The sequence below is a fragment of the Dipodomys merriami genome, unplaced genomic scaffold (genome assembly GCF_024711535.1).
Source record: "Dipodomys merriami isolate MVZ:Mamm:240054 unplaced genomic scaffold, mDipMer1.0.p SCAF_12, whole genome shotgun sequence".
Lineage (NCBI taxonomy): Eukaryota > Metazoa > Chordata > Mammalia > Rodentia > Heteromyidae > Dipodomys > Dipodomys merriami.
This window is the reverse complement of record NW_027202493.1, coordinates 40,918,999-40,938,574: the sequence shown is the minus strand read 5'-3', so window position 1 is coordinate 40,938,574 and position 19,576 is coordinate 40,918,999. Positions and strand designations below refer to the sequence as shown.

General features: G+C 41.4%; 1 protein-coding gene across 2 annotated transcripts; it reads left to right on the top strand.

The window, feature by feature from the left end:
• The first annotated feature begins 47 nt into the window (after window positions 1-47).
• On the top strand, window positions 48-19,171 carry Kctd9 (potassium channel tetramerization domain containing 9). 2 transcript variants are annotated; one of them, XM_070016686.1, is made up of 12 exons: window positions 48-361; window positions 4,992-5,113; window positions 7,653-7,696; window positions 9,925-10,021; window positions 11,045-11,103; window positions 11,275-11,403; window positions 13,807-13,874; window positions 13,968-14,063; window positions 14,842-14,991; window positions 15,344-15,449; window positions 16,208-16,341; window positions 17,308-19,171. In XM_070016686.1, the coding sequence occupies exons 1-12, from the start codon at window positions 314-316 to the stop codon at window positions 17,422-17,424; spliced, it is 1,170 nt and encodes a 389-aa protein (XP_069872787.1). In that variant the 5' UTR covers window positions 48-313; the 3' UTR covers window positions 17,425-19,171. The 2 variants fall into 2 exon arrangements, with proteins under 2 accessions (XP_069872787.1, XP_069872788.1); XM_070016687.1 differs by lacking the exons at window positions 4,992-5,113; window positions 7,653-7,696 and having other exon boundaries at window positions 308-361.
• Window positions 19,172-19,576: the final 405 nt, after the last annotated feature.

The following is a 19,576-nucleotide window of genomic DNA, read 5'->3' as shown; positions in this document are numbered from 1 at the left end:
GTGCCGCGAGTTGATTGGGCACAGCTCCGTGTCGATCACGGGGAGGTGGGGGAAGGGCCCCAGGCAGGCTGAGACGCCTGAGGGGCGGGGTGGGAAGGAGGGCCGGCCCGCGGTGGGGTGTGGGACTGCGGAGTGTGAGTGTGTGGTGTGTGTGTGAGTGAGTGTGTGCGCGCGTGTCAGCCAGGGCAGGAAGGTGGCGAAGGGCGGGGAGTCCGCGTGGGTGGAGGGAGGGGTCGGGCGGGAGGAGAAGGAGGTGGGCGGAGGGCCGGCGGGGAGGGTGGCGGCGCACTCCGGACCCGGCGGGGGCCGCGCCATGAGGCGGGTGACCCTGTTCCTGAACGGCAGCCCCAAGAACGGCAAGGTAAGGGGGCGCCGCCGGGGGGGGGTGTCCCGGGGATCGGGGTGAGGGGGGGTGCGCCGGGCCCCGCGGCCTCGGGACGCCCGGGCCCCGCCCGCCGCTGTCCTCCTCCCACCTTCCCCCCGGAGCTCCAGTCCGGAGCCGCGGGGGCCCCAGGGCCGCGGGGCACCCGAGGGGGCCGCTGTCACCCGCCGCCCGCGCGGCCCCCGCGCCCCCCGGGTCCTGCTGACCCGGGCGCGGGAAATAAATGAAGTGAATGCGTGGAGGAAGCGGGCCCGCGGTGCGATCCGGCGGCCGCAGTCCCGGGGTGCTGGCTGCGGGCGCCCGGGGCCCCCCGGCCCGCGACCCCTGGCCTGGGAGGGCGGAACGGGCGGCTCCGCCCGGCACCCCCGGCTAGGCCTCCGTCCAGGGCGTGGTGCTCATGTGTTTCTCCAGCGAGTCCGCAGGGATCCTGAACCTCCTCCGCCTCCCCCGGTGCCGTGCACTGCCCCAACCCTGAAAGTTGCTCTGCTACTTGGGAAAACGCTGGCTGTGCCCTGGCAGCGCACAGTCAGCCTGGAAAGAAGCTCGGGGAAGCTCGATCGCAGGCGCTCACCCCCAGCACCCTCTGGAAAGGCCGACTTTAAACAGCAGAGCGGCCTCAAAGTATTTCATCTTCAGTGGTTTTCCAGCCACTCGGCGGTGTTCCACACGCACGGGCCGGAAGGGGTTCGTGCGTTCTAGTGTCGTGTGTCCTGGGTTCAGAGGCTGAATGCCCATGCCCCAGCAGTACCTGCATCAGTTCACGTTCTTGAGCGCCTCACCACATTGGCAGCCTCTCTGATCATGTGTCACTCTTGCTAAATCTGTTGTATAGCTTAGCTAGTGTTCACAGTCTAAACTTTTACTGGAGATTGGGTGTGGTGGGGGTAATGGGACCTCAAAAGCAAACGTCTCTGCTCTGTTACTCTGAAAGACAAGAGGCTTAGACCCAATCATAAATATGTAACTATCCGCTAAATCTTTTCCGAATCTATTGAATCGTGTTGTTGCTCGAGACTGGCTGAGTTGTTCTTTCTTCTTCATTTTCTTCATCTCCATGCTAGAGGCTGAACTCACCCCTTAAGCCACGCCCCCCAGCTCTTTTGCTTTTGCTTTTTCAGACGGGGTCTCCAGCTGACTTTGCTCTGACAGGCCTCTGACCGGATCCTCCCCTCTCTGCCTCCTGAACAGCTGGAATTACAGGCATGTGCCACTAGTCCTCATCCAATACCATTTTCAATGTTTTTTAAAGCTTTTTTGTTTTTTAAAGCTATCCTAATTTTCACCAGGAGAGATTTTTGGAGTTAACCTTTTACTAGAGAATCCAAGAAGACCAAGAACAGTCCATTTCAAATAATTACAAATAAATATATGGTATGCTACAGAGATCATAAAAGTTGAAATGCTTTCTACTAGGCTACAGAGCATATCCCCCAGCTCAGTATTCCTCTTGGCTGGATTAAAAAATATTAAAATGACTTATTTGACAAAAGAGCAGAATAACACGTAACAGTCTGAAGTATATATATTATATATTTAATATTTATGCATATAAATAGGATTGGCAGGATTCCTGAAGAACATGTTAAAACAGTGCCGAGTTTGATTTCTCATCCACCAGCTAGAATGTCTATATCATTTACATTGTCTTCTTTACCTCGTTTCTGCTATTTTTCCTGGTCATAAAAGTAACCTGTTTTTTCCTCTCCTAGGTGGTTCTGTGATTGTCATGCTGGGCCAGAGAGCTGCGGGACTGGGGGTGGGGAGGCACAGATCTCTTTCCTACACCACAGGTTCACGTTAGACTTTCTGTCTGGCATATCAGGATGAATAAGTCAGGAGTACTTTGATGTTGGAGGGAGGCCTCCGCACTCTCCAGAATCATTTTCCCATGGGAAATGTACCTGCCACCGAGTCTATAGGACAATCCATCAGAGTTCAGGACAAAACATGTGTATTATTCATGTTCTTACTCAAAAAAAGACTTAATCACTGTAAAACTACAACAACAAAACCCAGGCATCTGCATTCTGGGTCTTGTCAGGCTTCCCCCAAAGGAAGGGTAACAGGGAGCAGCCTCACTGAAATCCATTGACACATTGTGATAGAAAGAAGCAGACAGGGCCACTGTTTTTGTAGCATCTAGTCTCAACTAAAGTAACCCTTGCCACAGTGCCAAGTGATTCAAAGATGCTGCAGATAGAAGATAGCATTAATTATGGGAGCAAAGTAAACAACTAGAAAATGGCAGAGCTGCTGCTTCTGGCATTAAAAAAAAAACAAACCTATGAGACTTAAAAAATAAAAGGAGTCCTTTGGATCTCAAGTCAAAAATGCCAACTCTTAAAAAAGACTGAGGTACTCTATAATAATTGCTATTCATAGTCAGCTTCCCCTCAATGTATATTGTTCTTTGGAATATTATCCATTTATAGGGTGAGGTCATCCTAATTAGGAGGACATTTAAATATATTTCCCAGCATATGAAGACAAATAGCTGTGGGATTATATTTCTTCTTTCCCCCCTTTTTAGAATGTTGAATGTTTAAAATCAATCTCGTATTTAATAGAATCTAGTGGCAAATATTTCTGGGATCTTTCTAGCCAATTCACAGTCCAAGTAAATAAGAATCCTTCTATCATTTGGGAACATGTGTACTTTCTGATGCTGCTATGTAATTTATAAATAACTATATGATGAGTGCACGCCCCAAAATGTCTTTGGGATGGGTTTGTATTGCCAAAAGTGTTTTGAGGGCTGGGAATGTGGCTTAGTGGTAGAGTGCTTGCCTAGCATACATGAAGCCCTGGGTTCGATTCCTCAGTACCACATAAACAGAAAAGGCTGGAAGTGGTGCTGTAGAGTGCCAGCCTTTAGCAAAAGAAGCTTAGGGACAGTGCCCAGGACCTGGGTTCAAGCCCGAGGACTGGCCAAAAAAAGAAATAAAAGGTATTTAGAGACCCTAGTCCTAAAAAATTGGGATTTTAAAACTGGTGGTGGTGCTTTAAATTACTCTGGAACGATCTCTTACCTTTCTTGTTGAACCTCAGAGTCCCCATTCTCTTGTTATTACTCCCTGTAGCCCTTGACACTAAGGAGATTGAAATGAAGATCCAGACATCCATATATGTACGGCTACTAAGCAACTTGTTGTTCATGAAACCAGTTTCTGTACATCTTGAGAATAACATGCTTGAATATTCAGTAATGAGTTGTGCAAATCATAGGCCTTCAGTGTACCTCATTCATTCATTTAATACTCACCAGGTGCTTTTTATTAAAGAGCTACCACTGGAGCTCATTAATTATTAATGAGCTACCAAACAAACTACTAGAGACAGTAGTTAATAAACATCTTCATTCTATACTGATGTTCACATTCTTGGTCCAGGAAATAACTCTTTCCTTCTGGCTTTGATTTGAGATTATATAATGTGTGTGTGTGTGTGTGTGTGTGTGTGTGTGTGTGTGTGTGTGTGTGTGATTCCTCAGATTTGAACTCACTACATTGTTGGCACTGAAGGTAAAAAAGTATGTGAACCTCTTCCTCTTGAAATCTAAACATCAGTGAGAACCCTATAAGAGCTCACTCTTTATGCTTAAATCTTTGATGTTATATTCCATTTGTACAAAAGAATGCAATAAGGAATGTTAATATATCTGCACATGGCTTAAGTAGTAGAGCACTTGACTAGCAAACATGAGGCTTTTAAGTTCAATCTCCAGTACCACCAAAAAGAAAATTAACACATATACTTAAGAGAAAAATAATGTAACAAATATCCATAAACCTGCCATACAATTCTAAGCACTAGTATATTGGCAATTATTGTGTTTATTTTCCTGTTCTGTTGCCTTCCTATAAAGATAGCTATGTTCATGAATTTCATATTTTGCTATTTTTTATGTTTAATCAATAGTTTTATCACATTTGTATGTCCACCTAACCTACATGTTTCTTGTTTTGGTAACTTTTAGACATTGTGTATCGTTGGTATCATATTATATGCAATCCTTTGGAACTTTATTCATTTTTACTGCTTCATTGAAGTCCATTATATGAAAACCACAGCTGGGCACTGCTGACTTTATGCCTACTCCGGAAGCTGAGATCTGAGGATCATGGTTCACAAGCCCAAGCAGACAACTGCTAGGAGGCTTCTGTCTCCAATTAAACAGCAACAAGCCAGAAGTGGAGCCATGTTGCAAGTGGTAGAACATCTGCTTTGAGTGGAAAGAGCTGAGCAAGAGTATGAGGTCACCAAGTTCAAGCCCTAGTATTGGCACACACAAAAAGAAAGACTGGTGTGCAGATGACAGCTGTCAGAGCCTAGATTCACATGCAGTCTATCTGCACAGCCACAGCACTGCTTAACGTAGCGTAAGGTTGTGGATAGCTTTTGGTCTCTAGGAATTTCTTAGCCTATATTTTTGGGGTCCTACAGTATGGGGCTTCAGTAAATAAATGAGTCCTAGAAGATAGAGGGATCCTGTTACACAGCTCTTGAAATCTCATCCTAATCAGATTTTCTTAGTGCTTTTTAGACTGAGGTGGTTTATAATTTGTGGGTGATGAAATTCACTGTTCAAATTAATTTGGTGTGTTTACAGGTGGTTGCTGTGTATGGAACTTTATCGGATTTGCTTTCTGTGGCTAGCAGTAAACTTGGCATAAAAGCCACCAGTGTGTACAATGGGAAAGGCGGACTGATTGATGACATTGCTTTGATCAGGTAACTGTCGCCTTTTTCTACACAGCCAGGAGTGTGCCTTTGGCTTCTTAGTGCTGTGCTGTTTCCCTTAAGATGGCAAAGTGATTGTCTAGAATTAGCTCTTTGGACTTAAGATGAATTGATCAGATAGAACTCTTAGTATATTTCAGTATATTGATGGTCTTTCTGCAAAGCTCACACGTGGCATTAAAAAATTTCTTCTTTATGGTACTTTACATAGATTTAATAAGACATGCAGTTGTTTTCCTCCCTCCCTTTTCTTTCCTTTCTTTACCCCTTCTCTTTCCCTCTCTTTCCCCTTCTTTGGCAGTTTCTCACCATGTAGCTTAGACTAGCCTCAAACTCATGATCTTCCTGCCTCAGCCTCCCAGGTGGTAGGATTAGAAGCATGTACCCCCATGCCCAGCTTGGCATGAAGCCTTTTTGTGTGTGTATGTTCATCTTGGGGCATGAACTCAGGGCCTAGAGACTGTCCCTAAGCGTCGGGGTTTTTTGTTGTTGTTTTTTTGTTTTTCGCTCAAGGATAGCACTCTACCACTTGAGGCACAGCACTACTTCCAGCTTTTTCTGAGTAGTTCATTGGAGATAAGACTTCTGTCTTGGCTGGCTTTGAATCATGATCTTCAGATCTCAGCCTCCTGTATAGCTCTATATACGTCTGTTTATTGCTAAATTCTTTTCATGAGAATGCTTCATATTCTGTAAACATCACAGAGACTTAATTTTGTGAACACATGCTTAATGAAGTAGAATTATAAGTAGAGGTAGAACCCAAGTTCATGCCCCAGTACCACAATAGGACTTTGGGAGAGTTGTTTTTGGTTTTTATCCTAGGCAGATATCTTTTTAAACCAACCATCCCATTCTTTCCTTAGAGGGTCAGAATTTTGGACCAGGAAAGAGATCATGAACAGAAAATATGGTAAACAGAACACAAATTACTTTTTAATGCCAGCGATGGTGTGGTTGCTTTTCTGTGAGTTGCTAAATTGGCAAAACATGAGTTTTTAAAATTGATGATGTGAAGATAATGATGCAGTAAATTACAGTGTGTACCAAGGGCAATCTCTGTGTAAATCCAGGACAGATGACCTTTCAATGTATTGTTCTGCTTTGAAGTTAACCAGTTTTAGTCTTTCACTTTACAACCAAGGAAGCTAAACATCTGAAAAATTATAGGACTTAGCTGATCATAGACTGACCCAGGTCACGGATTTTTGTTAATGAAAGGAAACTTGTATTCTAGTCTGAAAAAGTTAACCAGCACATGAGCAAGTAGAGAAAGTCTGAACAAACCAAGAGGATTTCATAGTTTTTCAGAACCTGTCTTCTAGTCCATCTTCAGTTTCTGTGGATGATTGGATCAACCTAATTTTCAAACAAATTCTGCTTCTAAGAAAACCTCAATGTGCTTCTGGGATGGCTTACAGGTCATGTATGGCATAGAAGGATATAGTGGAATTGTGCAGTGTGTACCTGCTCACTGGCTTCCATCTCCAGTATAGTCTTATCATTTATTTAGACTGACACTGGGCTGGGCTGGGCAGGAAGGCAGACACGCACTGATATCTAGAATTGCAGGTTAGAGTCCATCAGTTTACATTTTGGTATGACATGGGAGCATTAAATATTTAAGATTTCCCCCGGGCGCCAGTGGCTCATGTCTGTAATCCTAGCTACTCATGGAGCTGAGATCTGAGGCTCGAGATTCAAAACTAGGAAAGTCCTGAGACTCTTATATCTAATTAACCACCAGAAAACTGGACGTGGCGCTGTGGCTCAGGTGGTAGAGTACTCACCTTGAGCTGAAGAGCTCAGGGACAGCGCCCAGGCCCAGAGTTCAAATTCCACAGCTGACCAAAAAAAAAAAAAAAAAAAGAATTTAGATTTCCTTGTATTTTTCCTGATATGGAAGTTTATTTTTATTTCTAAAACATGTAGCTGCTTTTGAGTTTAGAAAGAATTTCTATGGTTTATTCACAGGTAAAGAATTAAGATTAAAAATAGAAGTTGACTGTGGCTTTAATCATATCCTTTCAGCATAATAGAACATTCTTAAATTAACAAGAAGGCCAAATGAACATAATTTGCATTGTGATTTTTATTTTGTTTTTTTCTCTTCAAAAATGTATCCTGTCGAGCAATTGCTGGTGGCTCACATCTGTAATCCTAGCTACTTAGGAAGCTGAGATCTGAGGATTATAGTTCAAAGCCCTCCCAGACAGGAAAGTTCGTGAGGTGCTTATCTCCAGTTAACCAGCAAAAAGTCAGAAGTGGAGGTGTGGCTCAAGTGGTAGTGTACCAGCCTTGAATTAAAAGGCTAAGGGAGAGCACAAGGCCCTGAAAAAGAAAAAAAAATCATCCATGTACAAAATCTTATTTGAATTTAAATTAGGTTCCAAGAGTAAATAAAACCCTGGAAATTTAGCTTCTTCACAGGATTGATAGCAACATTCTATCCTGTACCGAATTCTAAGGAACAGTTCCTATAATCCATAGATGATATGATGGTGGCTTTTAAATTTTTTTGTTTTCCCAGGGATGATGATGTTTTGTTTGTGTGTGAAGGAGAGCCATTTATTGGTAAGTAACATAAAAGCCGTTTTCTTTTGCCAAAATGATAAAAAAAAGAAATGATAAATATTTTTCAATGAATTTCAAACTTTAACATTTAAAAAGTTGTTCAGTTATACTTAGTTCTCCAGGATCACTGGCTGTCCATATTAAAGTATATTTTTTATTTGAATTATATGATCATTTCAATATGGCTTTAGAGTATGTAGTTACTCTTTTATATTCCTTTTTATGTTCCAGATTTGGAAGTATTTATAACTCATGATAAAATAAGATGATTTTGATTTTGATTTATTTTGATATTTTAGAAATTATAACTTTTAAAAGTTTCTCTTTGTTAGTAATTATCAAAATTTTCTCTGAGTGTTTTGTCACATATTTACAAGCATGTATTCCTTGCAGAAAATTATATCAGCCAAAAATAGTTGGCATCAGCTACACACAAAGGCACACTCATATTATTACCCTTAGACTTGGAATAAAGCATATATAACTGAATTTCTCAAAAGAATGAAGCTTTCTAGGCTGGTGCTGGTGGCTTGCACCTGTAATCCTAGTTACTCCAGAGGCTGAGATGTGAGCATTAAGGACCCAAACCAGCTCAGGCAGGAAAGTCTGTGAGGCTCTTCAATCTCCAGTTAAACAGCAAAAAGCCAGAACTGGAGGTATGGCTCAAGGGGTCGAGTGCCAGCCTTGACTGAAAAAGCCAAGCAAGAACATGAGCTCCTGAGTTCAGGACCAAGTATCAGCACCAAAAATAAATAAATAAAAATAATATTAAGTTGTTTTTTTTTGTTTTTTGTTTTTTTAAAGCATGTAGTAAGTAGATTCAGGCCTGGGGGTGGGAAGAAACAACCAGAGCAAAAAAAGGGGCTGGAGGTATGGATGTAGCAGTAGTGCACCTGTCTAGTAAGCAGGAAGCCCAGTTCAAACTAGTACCACCAGAACATGAAGAACTTCTTTAAAAGTTGATCTTTTTTCCTAGATCACCCAAAAGACTTTCTTCCCTTAAGTAGAGCATTCCACTAGTGTATTTGTGTGCGAGGTTTCTGGGTTTATTTTCTCAGTATGTGGTATGTTCTTTCAATATCTATTTTTAAATAATGTATATTTTCACTTTAGAAAAACTTTCTTGAACTTTAAATTACAAGTTTGATCTTCTTCCCTCAGTTTTCTTCTTCAACACTTGTTTTTAACATTTGAAACCTTTTGTAAATATTTTTTTTCTCTCTTTTGACCTTTAAGGCCATTTCTTTTTTACCTTTTCCTTTAGGGATTATCTGTTGTGTTTATTCTTTGTGTTTCTTCTAATATAATCATCATTTCTGAAATGGCTTTAGAGTTCATTTTCTCATTTCTGAATTTTATAATCCTATGTTATGTTGTTGTTGTATCTTTTGCATTCATTTTAGCCTGTTGGGATATTAGGTTATGATTTTTAATCTATTGGCACTTCTTTCTGATACATTTTCATTGTCTCTAGGGATGTGATTTTTTTCTATTCTCTAAATGCTTTTCTATGGATTTGATCTCAATACTTCTTTGCTGCTCATTTTACATGAAGTTAGTTTTCCTTAACCTGAGAAGGGAGGCATGGCAGGGATACTTTTTCTAAGTTCCATGACTCTCATGTTCTTTTCTGTTTTCTCTGCAGTATTAAATAATACAGGATTCATTAAAAAAAAAAAAATTCTGGGTTGGTAAGCCTTCATAACTCTTACCTGAATGCCTTTTTCTTTTGTCTCTGGTCTTTTTGTTGAACTTGGTTTCCTCCCCAGCTTCTTATCTTCTGGGGCATTGTCCTTATGAGGGAGTTTTGCCTGGTTGCTTTGCAAACAAGACAATTTCCAGCACTTTAGATCTTAGTGCAGCTGACTTGTATTACCCACTCTAGGGGTGCGCATGCTGGCCCCTTATCTATTTTCTATAGTTAAATAGGCACATTGAACTCTGAAGGCAACACCTATGGAACAATCTGGAATTCTGTGTCATGGTGGATGCTGTTACTTCTCTGCTTTCCTTCACAAATGCTGACAGCAGCTGCTCTTGCGGCTGTGGGTGCGGGTCGTGGGTAGGAATGCCCTGTCGCCTCGTTTTGTCCTAGGTTCTGCCATGGGTTGTCCTATAGTGTTATCAGATGCTTTTATGGTGGATTGAGTTGAAAATTTATCCTACTGCCATCTTTACAGCATTCTCAGTCTTAACACTTTTTATTATTTTCTGCATGTCCTATCTAGATCCTCAGACAGATTCTAAATCACCGGAAGGACTGTTTGGGTCTAACACAGATTGGCTAACCCTAAATGTCGGAGGACGGTACTTTACAACTACACGGTAGGTTGTATGGGTGTGTGTGTGTGTGTGTGTGAGAGAGAGAGAGAGAGAGAGAGAGAGAGAGAGAGAGGAGTCAGAGTAAAAAAGACTGTTATAGACCATCATAATGACAATTTGCCTTATAAAGGTTAAAATGTGTTTGTGACTTTAAGTATCACTATCTCACAAATTCTGTGAAATTAGTGAGATTCATGTAATCACTTAATCTCAATAGAAAATTACTTTTTTAAAAGACTGTATGTACAGTCAAAATGAACAGCATTAGATGAGTGGTAATGCACACCTAACATCCCAGCACTTGGGAGCTGAGGCAAGGGGATTTCGAATTTGCTGTCAGCCTGGACTGAGACAAACTATCAGAGAAATGTTAGATCAGAAATATTTGTCACTGGTCACAGTGAATCCTGGAATCCCAGCCGCCTGAGGTGGGGATCAGGCCGGTGTAGCTTGAGGCCAACCAGCCAATCAAAAGAAGCGAGACTCCATCTCAACCACTGGCTGGGTGCAGTGGTATGTGCCTGTCATCTCAGGGACATGGGAAAGCACAAGTCGGAGGATCACAGTCCAGGCATAAAGTGAGGCCCTGCAGTTGTATATCTTGCTTAAAGGAAGCTAAGACAATATTTAAATCAAAGGAAGCTCCAATGAACTGTGGTAAAAGGCAACTTAACTTTACATTTTTATTTTCCAGCATCACTCCTACCAGGTTATATAGCATGTCAAGTATACTCTTGACTTAAACATGTTTGTTTATAAAGACACACAGAGCCAGTGGCTCACGCCTATAATCCTAGCTGCTCAAGAGGCTGAGATCTGAGGATCACAATTCAAAGCTAGCATAGGCAGGACTGTCCATGAGACTCTTACCTCCAGTTAACCACCAGAAAACCAGAAGTGGTGTTGTGGTGCACTGGCCTTGAGCTGGAGAGCTCAGGGACAGCGCCCAGGCCCAGAGTTCAAGCTCCACGACTGACCAAAAAAAAAAAAAACACCAAAACACAGAGAAATCATTTTTTTTTTTAGGAGCACCTTAGTGAATAAGGAACCCGACAGTATGCTGGCCCACATGTTCAAGGACAGAGGTGAGTACCAGGTGCTTTTCCTGTTCTTTGTGATCTATTTGTATCTGTGTGCTGACTTAGCAGTAAAATAATTCTTACAGGATTAAAAACTGAGGGTACATGATAGCTTTTCCTGCATATATTCTAATGTCATTTTTTGTTCCTGGGGGGCTTTTTGTAATAAAAACACAGGTGTCTGGGGGAATAAGCAAGATCACAGAGGAGCTTTCTTAATTGATCGAAGTCCTGAGTACTTTGAACCCATTTTGAATTATTTGCGTCATGGACAGCTCATTGTAAACGATGGCATTAACTTATTAGGTGAGTTTTTCAGATGTATATTATTGGCACACAAAGGTATGTAGAGAGAGATGGGCATAGGTATTCTTTGACTGGTGTGTATGTGTTTGTATATATATAGATATACATATATATCTATATATCTATATATATATATAAAACTCATACTTTTTAATTTTAGATTCTAAGATTTAAATTCCATCACAAAGAACTTTAAAGATTTTTGCTTTGTTTTTGTGAGTTAAATTGTGACTGACTTGGCATTAAGTTACAGATCTTGTTACATTGGAAAATAGAGTGGTGCAAAGAAGCAGCCATGCTTTGGGACCCTATGATTCTTTCTAGTGGACCCTCAGTTCTACAACTTACTAGAAAATTAACTTGGGGAAAGTCCCTCAGAGTACCTTTTGGAAAGGGGATATTAGATTTTATTACCCTGACCTACTTCACAAAGTGAACAAATGCCTCATTACAAAGCAATGATTGCACATTTGAAAGCTTATAGACTTCTGTATTAGTAAACTTTGTATTATTGCAACAAAATACTCCAGTCAGCTAACTTATGGAGGGAGAAGAGTTTAATTCACAGTTTTGGTTGGCTCTAAATCCAGGATCAAGCAGGCTTGTATGGGCTTAGTCCCTGGTGAGGACAGGAAGTGGCATATCATGGCCAGAGCATGTGTCAGAGTATGTGATCACATCCCAAACCTGAGCAGAGAGAGAGAGAAAGTGTCCCGTGGTCCCTTTTGAGGGCATGCTTTATTTATGCCACTATGTTTCTGGGATGACGGGTCACATGTGCCCCCATGTCAGCTTTTTAAAGATGGATTCTAACTTTGTGTGTGTATGTGTGTGTGTGGCAATGTTGGTACTAGGGTTTGAACTCAGCCTTATGCTTACTAGCTGGGTGCTCTACGACTTGAGCCATGGCACCCAACTTTAGGGTTTCTTGTTGTTGTTGTTGGTCATGAGAGGCTTGAACTCAGGGCAAGGCTAGCGCTGGACCACATTGAGCCATAACACCACTTCCAGTTTTCTGGTGGTTAATTGGAGATAAAGGTCTCATAGACTTCCTGACCAGGCTGCTTTAAACAGGAATGCTCAGATCTCAGGAGATCTTGATAAACCGAGACAGGCTCCAGTAGAACTACTTTATAGTGGATTTCTGCAGGGAGGTACTCTCACGTGGCTGTCCTATGGGGGAAGTCCAGAGATGTGCCCTGGCATGAACAGAAAACCATGTGCTAGTGTGGCTCCATAGGCACACTAATGATAATTGGATCATTAGAAATTGAGTTGGGTTTTCACAGAGCAGATCATGTTTAGGTCAAGGAATGGTGGCACACACGTGTAATCCCAGCTATGCACAAGGCCAAACCAGGAGGACCAAAGTTTGAGACCTGCTCAGACAACAAAACTTAGTAAGACCTTCTCTTTGAATCAAGCCAGGTCTGATGGTACATTATCGGTAATCCCAGCTATGCAGGAGGTAGACGTAGAGGTAGAAGGATTTCAGTCTATGACAAGACATAAGACCACACCTGAAGAAGAGGCAGTGGGGCAGGGGTGATGGCTACAGTGTAGAGGCCCTGAGTTCAAATCCCACTACTACAAAATGATAACTGTGAGGGGTGTAGCTACTGAATCGGAATAAGCTAACAGAAAGTGCTCAGGTCCTGAGTTCAAGCCTTGGTAACAGTACATTAAAAAGAAAAGTTTCTAAACAGGCGTTGGTGGCTCATGCATGTCATCCTAGCTACTCAGGAGGCTGAGATCTAAGGATCACAGTTCAAAGCCAGTCTGGTCAGGAAAGTCTGTGAGACTTATCTCCAATAAACCACTAGAAAACCGGAAGTGGCGCTGTGGCTCCAACGGTAGAGCACTCGCCTTGAGCTGAAGAGCGCAGAGACAGCACCCATGCCCAGAGTTCAAGCTCCATAACTGACCCCCCCCCCAAAAAAAAATAGTTTCTAAATTATACTTCAGAGTTTTGTTGTGAGGCTGATGTAAACTTTTATTTATTTCTACCATTTTTCAGTTCAGTAAGTAAAAGATATTTATGGCAAACCTAATCAGATTCACTCCATTAAAAAAGTAGATGAAATGTTAAGATTAAATGAACTAATCGTTTTTATTGGATTCTCAGTAAAATCACCAAATCCATTGCTTGTGGCCAGTTTAAAGTAATTATCTGAAATAATTTTGCAAATGGAAGGCTCTTGTTTGAATGAATTAGTTTTCTGGTTTTCCCATTGCAGAGCAGCTGGCTTGTAGATATTTCTCAGTATTTTATTTGTACTTTGTAAACATGAGTGCCTTGCCCGCTCTTAACTCATGTGTTGAATTTCAGTTCCATTGTGAGAATGTAGCACACATGGAAACGAATGGCTGGCTGCGACAGTGCCCTGCTTCTTGTTCCCACAGGTGTGTTAGAAGAAGCCAGGTTTTTTGGCATTGACTCATTGATCGAGCACCTCGAAGTGGCAATAAAGGTGAGGCTTTTTAATTTTTCAATTTGATCAGCAGTGATTTATTGTGGGTATCCCCCAAAAGCCCCACTAATTTCTTAAAATACCTTTTTTAAGAACTCCCAACCACCAGAGGACCATTCGCCAATATCCCGAAAGGAATTTGTTCGATTTCTCCTAGCCACACCAACCAAATCAGAATTGCGTTGTCAGGTAACCAAAGCATGCTTATGTGACATTTGTATTGCACAAGTACGAGTAGCTTTGGTTTTGTTTTCCAACAAGTTTCATTGTTCTGTCTTCATCCATGCAAATAAACTCCCTGGACAGTGGCATCCTCCGGCACTCTCTGTTGGGTCCAACCCCCTCCTAGGGTTTTTGTTCTGATTTTGTCTTGGTTTCCTTTTTCCTGCAACATAAAATTTAATTATGGGCCACACCACTAATTTCCTTTGATAATGGCTATCCAAAGAGAGATACACTTGCCATTTTTATTATCTAAGTGTGCCTAGTGTACCAGTTTTTGAATACTTTAAAAAGTATTTGCCCAGTTGCTTATGTGTGGTTAGTCAGTAGCATATACTTTTATCTTTACATATTATAGCAGCCCAGATTTTGAAAACCCAAATATCCATTTGTTTCTTAATAAAATTCCTGAGTTCTTGAATTAATGAGGTTTAAAGCATTACTAAAATTTTAACTAAAATCACACTATGATTAGCAGGTATGTCACTGGTAGAGATTTTTCCTTAGAAGCTTCTATGTATAAGTGAAGTACAGACAAACTATATCCTAATATATGCAGAGTTCTTTATGAGAAACACACTTAAGAAATATATTCATGATCTAAATTGCATTTGTGTTTTGTAATAAATTCCCAAGTGACTGAATTATGGTGTGCTTCTGAAAAGCTTTGATGGTTAGCTGTAGAGATTAAATTTAATTCAGAAGATGATTTAAAGACAATGACACTTTGTGCTTTTTATTTCAGGGGTTAAATTTCAGTGGTGCTGATCTTTCTCGTTTGGACCTACGATACATTAATTTCAAAATGGCCAATTTAAGCCGCTGCAACCTTGCTCATGCAAATCTGTGCTGTGCAAATCTTGAACGAGCTGATCTTTCAGGATCAGTGCTTGATGTAAGAATCCTTTTGGGCTATAAGGAAAATTAAAACCAGTATGTCTCATGTGAAGTGTGCATGTTGTAAATTTGGTGTTTGCTTCTTTTGAAACAATTCTTTGTTGTTTTGTTCTGGGGACTGAACTGTATCTGGTAGGCAAGCATTGTGCCCCTTGAGCCAGGCCCTCAGCCCCTGAAACAGTTCTTCTCCAAGAGAACTTAAAAAAATCAGTTCTTCCTGGCTTCCATTAAAAGTCTTGCAAATATTGAATGTATTGAATTTGGCCTTTTCCTCCTTTTTTCTATGTGATTTATTGTTTGCACTATGTGGGATCAAAGTATACATCTTAACCAAGATTGTTCTCTTGCAGTGTGCAAATCTCCAGGGGGTCAAGATGCTGTGTTCTAATGCAGAAGGCGCATCCTTGAAGTTGTGTAATTTTGAGGATCCCTCTGGTCTTAAAGCCAACTTGGAAGGTGAGAGCCTCTGTGTAAACACCTGTTGTATGATGAGAGCTGAGGGTAATGAAATGGCCCGGCAAAGTGGTTGTAAAGGGTAGAACTGGATAGATTGGTTTCCGTCAGCTTCAGCGTGTGGTCAGTGCTCACACTCTGTGCTGTGCAAAACTGAGGACTCCAAGAAAATAAAGCCTTGACTATTCAATAAGGCTTTACTTGGAGAATCAACATCTTGACTTTAAAATAAAATAAACCATTTTGACTTTTTTGCTAGTCAATTGGAGGTAGAATCTTGTGGACTTTTTTCCTAGGCTGGCTTCAAATGGAGAGCCTTAGATTTCAGCCTCCTGAGTATCTAGGATTACAGACATGAGCCACCCATACCTACCTCAAATAGAATAAAATATTCTTATACTGACCAAAAGGCAGAATTTCACTATGCACAAAGCCAGAAAGGTTGGGTTTTTTTTTTGTCATGTTTTTATAAAGCACTAGCATGCTGTTGTATTCGTGAACTGGACATTGTTGACTTGTGTGTTTAGGAGGCTTAGGACTCATGTCCCTTCTCATAAACTTATGGAGGCATTTTATAAAAGGACCAGTTATCAAAAGACAGAGTTGATGTCTCTCCTCAAAGTACTGATGAGGTATTCTTATACTATTATCATACATAAGCAAATCATAACGTGGAAGTCTATATATGTAAGCTAGTTAAACTGAGATTTCAGGTTCATTTCCAATAGGAGTTTTAAGTTGAACTCCTCTGTATCCTGCAGGTGCTAATCTGAAAGGTGTGGATATGGAAGGAAGTCAGATGACAGGAATTAACCTGAGAGTCGCCACCTTGAAAAATGCAAAGTTGAAGAACTGTAACCTGAGAGGGGCAACTCTCGCAGGAACTGATTTAGAGGTGAGTTCACAGCATCTGATGAGTTCCAGGAGTCCAGAATTACCCATTGTATCATGCACAATTCACTGGAGTCACAAGCAAAGCTGTTGGCTGGTACAACAGCCAGGTAGCTCCAATGCAGCTGGGGGGCTGGGTTCCCTTCCCTTATCCACATCAGTTTCAGTTCGAGAGCTGATCTACCACCAGTCAGAGACCGCTGCCCCAGGGATGGCACGGGTGACGTTCAGCCTGCTAGCTTCCTCCTCCTTGTCCTTGGGTCTTTTCCATGCAGTACATTTGATTGATGGAGGCTTTATTCATCTAGTGTACTACATTTTTCATGAATTTAAAATTCCAAGGAAGTTAATTTAACTTTGTAATTGAGCCTCGGCCATCCCCAGAGACCTGAGCAGAATCTCCGTGTCATCTCCCTTTGTTGCCCTCAGTTAATATCCAGCTCCATCCTGCCGTTGTATATGCATCTACCTGAAGTCACCAAATTGGGCCTGTAGAGTTGCACCTTCAGTGAAAGGCCATTCCGGCTGTACAAGTGTTAGGGCTGCAGAATGGACAGATCCACCCCATTTCTTAATAATTAAAATCTTAACTATGTTTAAAAATAGGCTTCTTCATCTCATTTCTTTTGTTATTGTGTGGGATTGTGGTAAATTGGTTTAGATAATAGTTATTATATAGGAATTCATTCTGGATCCTCAATGCCTCCTTCTAAAATATATGAACAGTGGGTATGCTTCCTTTTCACCTTTCTGTTGAGCATGTAAACATGTTTTGCGGACATGTTTGTGGCTCAGGGTTACAATATAGATAGAAGAACCTGGCTTTAAGATAGGTGAGACGAAGTGCCCAGAAAGGGGTTGGTTTTACAGGAGCAGTGTCCTAATATGGCCACAGTCAGTCATTTCGTGAGGTATCAGCTGAGAACTTAATTCCACACATGCATTACACAAGTCTGCCTTGGTCTTGCAGAACTGTGATCTGTCTGGGTGTGACCTTCAGGAAGCCAACCTACGAGGTTCCAACGTGAAGGGGGCCATCTTTGAAGAGATGCTGACGCCACTCCATATGTCGCAGAGTGTCAGATGAGGTTTCAGGGGCTGGAGCAAGATGGCCAAGAGGAAAGATGGTTTACTTAATCGTTTTCTTTCTCCACTCACTCAGATGTCTAGAAGAAATAACACTGTAAGGGAATTTTAAAAAACATTTAGCGGATTATGCTTTTTCTCAGTGGTGCATAAAGGGGGAAAGGTGGATTTCCTCCCCCCCCCCATTCTGGTTTTAAGAAAAGCACTCACTAATAGACGTAGAGAAGGAATCTAGATTATACTGCTGCCTTTTGAATGGAGTGGGGGATGCCTGGTTTTGTGATCAGGAATAGTAGCTCTTACCTTTGCTTTTAAATAGGCATGATGTGGAAATACCATCTTGGTTGAAGATGCATTTGAGAATTTTAATTTATGAAAAGCACAACATATGCAATTATATTTATTGAATACCTAGATGCAGTATGGATATTTAAATTGTTAAACTTTATGAGAACATTGAAAAGGTCGTTCAGGTTGATAAATAGCTTTAGTGAAGCCTCCTTCCTTTAAATACCTGCACACCTTATGAATGTGGTGAGCTCAGACTCCCTAAGGCTCTTGTTTTCAGGTTCATTTTTATGATGTTTACTTTTTAGAACAAGTAGCTACATGAAAAGAATATCTTGTTCTTTCTCACTGAGGCAGAGAGGGAGGAAAGACCGTACCGTGGTCGTCACTCTGAATCAGATGAAGGCAGATGTGCCCGTAGCACTGGTGTCCCCAGGATGAGCGTGGTGCAGGGTCATTCTTGGCAAGGTCCATCTACCAACACTGCTGGTCTGGTTTTTTTGTTTTTTTTTTTTTTTTTTTTAGTACACGATCAACACAGGCATGGAAAGGTACTTCAGAACCAAAAATCCAAAGGTGCATCCTTAGTACTCATTTACCCCAAATGCCAATTCATAGGGCCAGCTTAGAAATTTAGTCTTAGAATTGCAGTGGACTTAAGAGTTAATGTGGCAGTAGAAGACCATATGGCGGGAGGGTCAGCGGAAAACCGCAGACTGGGGAATGAGGAATTTCAAGCTGATGTCTGATAGTAGCCACCGGAAAAAATGCATTTCAAAAGGCATTTGGCTGGTCTGAGGTGTAGTGCCAGTTGGTCAGCACCTTTGCTTCTTTTACTTCTGTTTTCTGTTGCATGTGTTTTGGCTTTGTTTTGTTTAATCAAAATTTAGCCCAGTTTTCTTGAGTCGTTATCTCTGTTACAGCAGCAGAGATGGAGCCTTTCCTCCTTCCCCGTCCAGTGTCCTTCTGTGTGCCCCAATAGCAGGGATGGAAGCTGAGTCCAAATGGGTTCTGAGTCCGACAGCCTCATCTTACCTTCGGCAGTGTGCCGCGGAGAACCCCCTGTCTCCTGGAGGAGGACGACATGGCTTCAGTCTTTCTGTAGCTTCTCTCTCGACATATGCAAAGCTTTCCTCAGCAGAGAAGGGCTACCCGGCTCTGTGCGAGGAGGGCGCTTCTCTACAGGGGAAGGAAAGCAACTGTAGAAATAAATTATTTTCTTTGCTTTATTATTTTTACCAAGACAGAGAAGTATTGTATTGAAAGATATCTATTTTCATAATCAATATGTGCCTAAATTATATTTAAATCATTTCACTCTGTACTATATTTTCACAAATTATAGAGTATGTTTGTTCACTTAAGGGTACCTCTGTAGACAAAGCTAAAACTGCAGAAGGAGCTGGAAGATTGAAACACAGTGTGCTTAGAAACTGCATTAATAAACAATATGAAATGTTGGAGAGATATTCCTTCTATTATTTCCCTGCATTTCTCTGATATGGGCTGACAACCCTCCCCAGGGATTGGGGGGTGGGTAGGAAATGTAGCATAGTGTTTGTTATGGACTAATCTGCTTGAAAGTCCATTATTGCAGATTTGTTGCTTTGGACGTGATTATTATCCTGTTTTCAGAATGCACCATGCTAACAATATTAGTTATGAACAGAAAGAGGACAGTGCCTTCCAATGATTTACTTAATTTGTTTGAGTTCCTTTAGCTGATGAACATGACCAACTTGCTTTATAAAGTTAAATATCTGGTCTATTTCCAACACATTTTTTGTTTGACAACTAGGAGAAAGAACTAGAAAGAAGTTTCCAAATATTGCCCCAGGGATGGAAAGTGCAGTCTACGCACATGG

Excerpts from the sequence above, each read along its gene's own strand:
- Kctd9 (XM_070016686.1), top strand. The coding sequence starts at position 314 with ATGAGGCGGGTGACCCTGTTCCTGAACGGCAGCCCCAAGAACGGCAAG. Across the intron at positions 15,450-16,207 it reads TCTTAAAGCCAACTTGGAAG|GTGCTAATCTGAAAGGTGTG; the intron begins GTGAGAGCCTCT and ends TGTATCCTGCAG. Across the intron at positions 16,342-17,307 it reads TCGCAGGAACTGATTTAGAG|AACTGTGATCTGTCTGGGTG; the intron begins GTGAGTTCACAG and ends TTGGTCTTGCAG.